General features: G+C 59.7%; 1 protein-coding gene across 1 annotated transcript in view; it reads right to left on the reverse strand.

The window, feature by feature from the left end:
* MYO1F (myosin IF) overlaps positions 1 to 7,571 on the reverse strand; it is a gene marked incomplete at its 3' end in the record, with an annotated part of 11,507 nt that overhangs the window by 1,068 nt on the left and 2,868 nt on the right. Inside the window, exons 5-21 of the mRNA XM_010002336.1 lie at positions 7,188 to 7,275; positions 6,884 to 6,973; positions 6,644 to 6,775; positions 6,436 to 6,570; positions 6,232 to 6,364; positions 5,022 to 5,218; positions 4,847 to 4,927; positions 4,595 to 4,681; positions 4,367 to 4,453; positions 3,966 to 4,133; positions 3,424 to 3,509; positions 2,971 to 3,052; positions 2,760 to 2,866; positions 2,376 to 2,474; positions 2,152 to 2,296; positions 1,901 to 2,015; positions 8 to 177 (exon numbers count right to left, since the gene is read on the reverse strand). Of these exons, the coding sequence (XP_010000638.1) occupies positions 8 to 177; positions 1,901 to 2,015; positions 2,152 to 2,296; positions 2,376 to 2,474; positions 2,760 to 2,866; positions 2,971 to 3,052; positions 3,424 to 3,509; positions 3,966 to 4,133; positions 4,367 to 4,453; positions 4,595 to 4,681; positions 4,847 to 4,927; positions 5,022 to 5,218; positions 6,232 to 6,364; positions 6,436 to 6,570; positions 6,644 to 6,775; positions 6,884 to 6,973; positions 7,188 to 7,275 (2,002 nt within the window). The remainder of the gene's footprint in view (positions 1 to 7; positions 178 to 1,900; positions 2,016 to 2,151; positions 2,297 to 2,375; positions 2,475 to 2,759; positions 2,867 to 2,970; positions 3,053 to 3,423; positions 3,510 to 3,965; positions 4,134 to 4,366; positions 4,454 to 4,594; positions 4,682 to 4,846; positions 4,928 to 5,021; positions 5,219 to 6,231; positions 6,365 to 6,435; positions 6,571 to 6,643; positions 6,776 to 6,883; positions 6,974 to 7,187; positions 7,276 to 7,571) is intronic.

Below are 7,571 nucleotides of genomic sequence, written 5' to 3' on the forward strand. Positions count from 1 at the left end.
CATGTACCTTGAACCTCCGGTCATACTTGGTGATGGAGTCAGCAAAGTCGACCCTTTCCCTCTTGGCCAGGAACTGGCGCAGCTCCGGCCGCTCCTCCATGCCCAGGTAATCGCCCACGAAATTCCTGTTGATGCTGTTCCTCCGCCGCTCTTTGAAGTTGTAGAGGATGTTGGAGGCTGCAAGGAACCCTCCAAGTGATGCCACCAGGCAGGGCTGAGCCCTCAGCCCCTGCCCACCCGTTCCCTGCCCTCCCAAACCGGCTGTGGGAGCAGTGGGAGCAGTGGGAGCAGTGGGAGCAGTGGGAGCAGTGGGAGCAGTGGGAGCAGTGGGAGCAGTGACAGGGAGTGTGGCAGCCAGAAGTGGGGTTTGTTTTGTGCCCTGGGAGGAATCTGGGCTGCTGGAGCTCAGCTGGCTTCAAAACCCCAGGAAGTGCCCTCAGAAAAACTTGTGCTGTGGGAGGGAGGGATCCAGCTGCTCTCTGGGTTTTCCCCCCCTTGATTTCTCACTGCATGCTTGGGAGGGTGGGAAACACCCATGATGTGGTCAGGGGGTGGTCACTGGCCTTTCCCACCCCCTTGCAAATGCTGACTCCCAGCTGCTCCTCTCTGTCCCTTTGAAGGTAACAAAATGCAGAGTGAGGAGCTGGTTTCTGTCCTACAGCCCTTCCCGGGGCTGGATGTAGAGCAAGGAATCTGCTCCCTCCTGTAAGGTGTACGAACAGATTCTGGGCATCTCATGGTCCAGTCCCTCCTCACCCCTGTCCTTGCTAGTGCCACTATTAGGGGCTGGGTGTGTGCTCTCCTGCTCCTCTGGCAGCTGAGCTGTCCCCAGCAAAGGGCACCCAAAAAGGGCTGCCAGGGTGTCAGTGCCCCTGTCTTCAACCAACCTTAATCACAGAATCACAGAGTTGTTCTGGTTGGAAAAGGCCTTTGAGATCATCCAGTCCATCCGTCCAACCACTAACCCAGCTCTCCCCAGTCAGTGCTGACCCGTGTCCCTCAGCACCACATCTACAGGGCTTGGAAACACCTCCAGGGCTGGGGATTCCATCCCTCCCTGGGCAGCCTGGGCCAGGGCTTGAGACCCTTCCAGGGAAGAAGTTTCTCCTAATATCCAATCCCAACCTCCCCTGGCACAACCTGAGGCCATTTCCTCTGGTCCCATCCCTTGTTCCTGGGGAGCAGAGCCCGACCCCCCCGGCTCCAACCTCCTCTCAGCAGCTGCAGAGCCAGCAGGTCTCCCCTCAGCTCCTTGTCTCCAGGCTGAACCCTCAGCTCCCTCAGCTGCTCCTGCTCACACTTGTGCTCCAGCCCCTTCCCCAGCCCCTTCCCCAGCACCACTGCCCTTCCCTGTACACTCTCCAGCCCCTCCATGTCCTTCTGGCAATGAGGGGCTCATAACTGACCCCAAGGTTCCAGGTGTGGCCCCACCAGTGCCCAGCACAGGGGGACAATCCCTGCCCTGTACTCAGAATCACAGAATCCTAGGGTTTGGAAGGGACCTGGAAAGCTCACCCAGCCCAACCCCCCTGCCAGAGCAGGGGCACCCAGAGCACATCACACAGGAACGTGTCCAGGTGGGTTTGAATGTCTCAGAGAAGGAGACTCCCCAGCCTCTCTGGGCAGCCTGGCCCAGGGCTCTGTCACCCTCACAGGAAAGAAGTTCTTCCTGATATTCACATGGAACCTCCTGTGCTCCAGTTTGCACCCACTGCCCCTTGTCCTGTCACTGGACATCACTGCACAAAGCCTGGCTCTGTCCTCCTGACACTGCCCTGAACAGATTTGTGACCATTGATGAGGTCGCCCCTCAGTCTCCTTTTCTCCAAGCTCAAGAGACCCAGCTCCCTCAGCCTTTCCTCATCAGGGAGATGTTCCCCTCCCTTCATCAGCTACTCACCCTCCTCTCTCATCTGCTCGTACTTGCGGGTGGCCACGTGCTGCCTCCAGGCCTTCTGGATCACCCGGGCGAAGCCGTCGAATTTCCGCTCCCGCATCTCTTCGAGGAGGAAGAGCTGGGAGGGACGAAGGCTGCTGAGCCGGGCATCCCCCAGCTCCATCCCATCAGCTGCACCCCAAACCACTGCCCGGCACCCCCCAAAGCCATGCTCAGCATCCCCGGGGGCTTCGGGGGGCAGAGCCCAGACCCACCGACTCGGGGTTCTTGACGAACACTTTGCTCCTCCCCATCTGGTACTGGTCCGGGTCCATGTTGACGGAGCGCAGCAAGTGCTGCACCCCTTGCCGCTCGTCCCCCCGCCAGCACGGCCACGTCTCGGGGGTGAGGATGGCATAGCTGCGGGGAAAAAGGGGACGTGGGTCACAGCCAGGCCACGGGGGAACCCGCCATCCCCCTTCCCAGCCACCCCTCTCACCGCTGCAGGAACTTGTGGAAGAGGCGGCGGTAGGCGAACCCGGCGCGGCGCACGCGGATGTTCTCCTTCAGCCCCAGGTACTCGACTTGGTGCTTCACCCTGCAGGGTTGGGATGGGCACACTTGGGTGTGGGACAGGAGGGTGGCAGGGGACAGGTTTGGAACCCTTGGCCATTGTTTTTTGCACTGGGATGCCCGTGGTGGACACCTGGGAGCTTCTTGAGGCTTGGATGTGTCACCTTGGGGTGATGCAGGTGGAAGGAGGTGTGTGTCCCCAGCTGCCAAGGTTTTGGAGGAAGGGCTGTTCTGGCCACATCCCCCATCACCAGGTCCCCTTCCCCAGGCTCTGTGGGGTCCTGGACACATCACGAGGTGGTTCTGCTACCTGCTCTCCTCCCAGTCCCGGGGTTTCTTGGTCTCGTTGGGCTTGATGCAGCGGATGTAGTGTGGGGTGCACTTCATGAGGGTGTTCACCAGGTCGTTGGCCTGTTTCTGGGGCAAGGATCGAGCTCTATAGCATGCAAGGGTTTGGTGGGAGCCCATCACCCTGCCCCTGGCCCAGAGGCAGCTCCTGTCCCGCAGCCTCCAGGACCTACCTTGATTTTGGAGCCCGCGGTGGTGGGACGTCCCTTTTTGTCAGCATCAAGTTTTTCTGGGAAAAGCATCCGGATGAAAGCGCTGGAAGGCAGGGACAGTCCCCAGGTCAGAGCTGCCAGGCTCCCCGAGCTCAGCACCCACCCAGCTCCACCTCTGCTGGGAAATCCTGACCCCCCCCTTCAGCCCGTGGCCCTGCCTGCCCCCGGAATGGGTGCTGGGTGAGCCCCCCTCACCCAGCCCTGCACCCCTGTGCTCAACAGGGGGGGAAGCTGCAGTGCCCGTGGGTGCTCTGAGCACCCCGAGCCATGGATCGAGCAGAGATCCAACCAGCAAAGCTTTCTGCTCTGGGTGCTGAGGAGCGTACCCCGCTTTGCTGAGGTGCCCCCAGCCCTGTTGGGGTGCCCCCACCCTTGTTGGGGTGCCCCCAGGAGGGCAGAGCTGCCAGGACTCACTATTCACTGCTCTGCATCAGCTCGATCAGGTCGGTGAAGAGCACGTCCCGGTTGCGCTCGCAGAAGCCGCTCACGTCGTAGGAGACCTGGGGGGACAGGAGGGGCTGAGCCCCCAGCCCAGGGTGCAGGGCGGGTGGGGGATCCTGGGGGTGCAGGTGCAGGGGGAGGGGTGCAGGGAGGGCGTGGGGTACAGGTGCAGGGTGGTGGTGCAGGCTGTGGGGTGCAGGGTGAGGGGGGCAGGGGCCTGGGGGGGGGAAGAAAACCAGCCATCCTCTGTGTGGGTCTGGGGTCGGTGAGAAGAGTGGAAGAGCATTTGCCACAGAGGAAGCTGGAGGAGGGGGGTGCAGGGTGCTCAGTGTAGGGTCCTGGGGGTGCAGGGTGCTCAGTTTGGGGTGCAGGGTGAGGGGTGCAGTGTGTGGGGTGCAGGGTGAAGAGTGCAGGGTCCTGGGGGTGCAGGGTCCTGGGGGTGCAGGGTGCTCAGTGTGGGGTGCAGGGTCAGGGGTGCAGGGTGAGGGGTGCAGGGCCAGGGTGCTGTGCTGTACCTTGCCCGCGTAGTGGTGGATGACAAAGCCTGAGCTCCAGCTGTTGAAGTGCTCGTGGGTGCCCACGGCCGCCTGCAGCTTCTGCAGCAGGGTCTGGTCTGCCCCCTCCCCCGTGGCGTGCATGGTGGCACAGACATCATCCAGGACACTCATGATCCCAGGGGGGTTCTGGGAGGTGGGGAGTGAAGCCAGGGGTGTCCAAAGGCAGGGCCCAACCCTGCACCTGCCTCTGCTCAAGGACCCTCAGCTGCTTAAAGCTGCTTCATCCTGAACCACAGCTTGGATGAAGGACACTGAGCTGCTGCTCTCCCAAGGATGCTCATGGCAGAACCTGCTCCTGTCACCCATCTCTGACAGTACCCAGCCCACCCAGTACCCCTGGAGGAGGGGACCCCACTCACCAGCTTGTTCTCTATCAGGTCACACACCACCTTGTTGTTGAAGTACTGGATCTGGGTCCACTTGATGCCCTCCTGCACGTATTCCTCCTGGAGGAAGAAATGGGCCCCCCAATCCATGGGAAATGCTGTAGCCCCCCCAGCTCCAGCTGTGGTGCTGGGACCAGCTGGTGATGGGGTGCAGGGATCAGGGTGCTTGTGCAGCTCCCCCAGCCCAGCCCCCCCCTATACCTGCTCTGCCTTCAGGGTCAGCTCTATGAAGATCTGCTGCAGCTTCTCGTTCACAAAGTTAATGCAGAACTGCTCAAAGCCATTTTTCTGCCAAAGATAAAAGAGATGATGGGGCCGAGTTGGCTCCTGCTCCTCTCCCCACGTTGGGGGTTGACCCCAAACAGCAGAGCTTTTGGGAGCTGCTCCGAGGGAGCCTTCCTGGGGCTGCTAACAGCCCCAACCAGCTCCAGCTGCTCCCCTTGCAACACACACCTGGAAGATTTCAAAGCCATAGATGTCCAGCACCCCGATGCTGTACTCCTGGTGTGGCTTCTGCATGGCCCGGTTGATGGACTGCAGGGAGAGATGGGACAAGCCCCCTTCAGCGGGTTGAATCCCCTCCACAACCTTGCCCAGGCTTGGCCCAGCCCACACCAGGACCACAAACCTCCACCAGGAAGTCAAAGACCCTCGAGTAGAGCCCCTTGGCCAGGGCATCCCGGGTGTAGGCTGCCTGCTCCACGTTGAGGGTGACGGTGATGGACTCGGAGCGGCCGCCCCACTTGCTGTCCATTTTCCTGCTGGTCACCTTCTCGTTGAGGCCATCCTGGGAGATCCCCAGCAGGTAGGCAGGGAAGGCCAAGGCTGGGCAGAGCAGAGCAGGTCAGGGCTTACTGCTCCCCACAGGACCCCCACACGCTGCCTGCAGCTGGACCCCCAGCCCTGTCTGATGGTCTGTGCAGTGACCATGGATGTGGGATGTGGTTTTCTCTCTGCTAAGAAGGCCAATGGCCTCTTGGGGAGCACTAAGAAGAATGTGTCCAGTAGGTTAGGGAGGTTTTCCTCCCCCTCTGCCCTGGTGAGGCCACATCTGAAGTTTGTGTCCAGTTCTGGGCTCCCCAGTTCAGGAGGGACAGGGATGGACCAGAGAGAGTCACACGGAGGCTACAGGGATGGTGAAGGAACATCTGATGAGGCTGAGAGAGCTGGGGCTGCTCAGTCTGGAGAAGAGAAGACTGAGAGGGGATCTCATTGATGGTTATGAATATCTGAAGGGTGGGTGTCAAGAGGAGGGGGTCAATCTCTTTTCAGTGATGCCTTGTGAGAGGACAAGGGGCAATGGATGCAAAGTGGAACACAACAAATTCCACCTCAACATGAGGAAGAACTTCTTTGCTGTGAGGGTGACAGAGCCCTGGGACAGGCTGCCCAGAGAGGCTGTGGAGTCTCCTTCTCTGGAGACTTTCCAGACCTGTTTGGATGCCTTTCTGAGTGATCTGCCCCAGGTGTTCTAGCAGAGTTGGACTCTGTGATCTCCAGAGGTCCCTTCCAACCCCCACCATTCTGTGATTCTGTGCTAAGTCACAGCAAGCCCCTCCTGGCATCCATCCCCTTGCTAATTAAGCTCTGGTTGTGCCATTTCAATGATCACAAAATCACCTTAGTTGGAAAAGATCTTCAAGATCACCAAGTCCAACCATTAACCTAAAGGTCTTAAAGGTCTTTTCCAACCAGGACATTTCTGTGGTTCTGCCTCAATTTCCCCATGTCTAACGTGGGGAAGATTTGTGCTAGAGAGAGTTTGCAATTGATTGCCAAGGCTTTCTGGGAGCTTCCCCACTTTTTTGCCCTGGAGCAGGGTGGGGTTGGCTACTCACAGTCAGCATTTTCCACCTGAGCATAGTTGCCTTCCTCCCGAAAGCTGATGTTTCCCAGGTGGAGGATCCCGGCCACGATCTGCAGCACCAGCTGCTGGTCCTCACCCCGGATGCCAATCACCTGCATGGCATTCTGGGGACATGGGGGAGCCCATCAGACCCAGCCTGGCTGGCATTGTTGGGTTCTCCCTCCTGGACACTGACCATGGTCTCGTGGAAGTCGCTGCGATCGTCCGTGCCCTCCACCCGGTACGTGTCCGACTGGTTCAGGTAATAGTAATAATCAGGGCTCATGATGCCCAGGTTCTGCCTCTGCTCTTGGGATGCCCCTTCGATCAGCTGGGACAGAAATGGGAGCTGTGGTTCCTGACCCTCCTGGCCAACTGGCTGGCTCCCCTGAGCCCCCAGGTACCTGATAGTAGATGTGGAAGTTCCTCTCGCACTCGTTCTGGTTCACCACCCGCGACTTCTCCAGCAGGAAGTTGGAGATCTTGCCCCCGTCGGGTTCACCTCCCCGGCTGAACTGGATCTCAAAGTATTTCCCCTGCTCCAGCACAGCTCCTGCTCAGAACCACGGCCCTGAACCCCCCACCCAGCCCGGGACTGATCCTGCCCCCAGTGCTGACCCTCTGCACCCGCCCTGGAGACTTACGAAGCGGCTGGAGTTGTTGTTCCGGACAGTTTTGGCATTTCCAAAGGCTTCCAGCAGTGGGTTGGACTGCAGGATGATGTCCTTCACGTGCTGGGGGCAGAGGAGGAAGAGGGCTGAGCCAGAAGGTTCCATAGACCTGCACCCCACTGCAGCAGCCCTGCCTCGGGGCTGGGGACAGAGCTGGGTGTCTCCACGCAGTGTCCCTGGAGACACCCAGGTCTGTCCCCAGCCCTGGGTCCTGCTCCATGTGGGTTGGGAGGGCAGGGATGGTGTTGGAGGGGGGAGAGGGGAGAGTTGACCATACCTGCACTTTCTCACCACCCCCAGACACTTTGGAGATGTAGCCCATGATGTATTTTGCTGCCACCGTTTTCCCAGCCCCACTTTCTCCACTGTGCAAATCAATGTCAAAGCAAAGGAGATGTGAGATGGCCCCACCAGGGTCACCCACCCTAGGGTGTTTCAGGGTGGGATGCTGGAGGTGACACTGAGTGATGGGGGCTCTGAGCAGCTCTAACACCAGGGATGGGGTCCTGGATGCCTGGGGAGTCCTCTGGGATAGAAGCCAGGTTGGAGCAAGGCTGGGTGAGGAGCTGCTCCAAGGAGGAGGTGTTTTGATTTCTCACTGCTGGATTTTGGAGGGGAGGAAGGAGACTTGGGAGACTCGAGGGGAAGTCTCTGGCCTTTC

The sequence above is a fragment of the Chaetura pelagica genome, unplaced genomic scaffold, assembly GCF_000747805.2.
Source record: "Chaetura pelagica isolate M959 unplaced genomic scaffold, ChaPel_1.0 scaffold58, whole genome shotgun sequence".
NCBI classification, from domain to species: Eukaryota; Metazoa; Chordata; class Aves; order Apodiformes; family Apodidae; genus Chaetura; species Chaetura pelagica.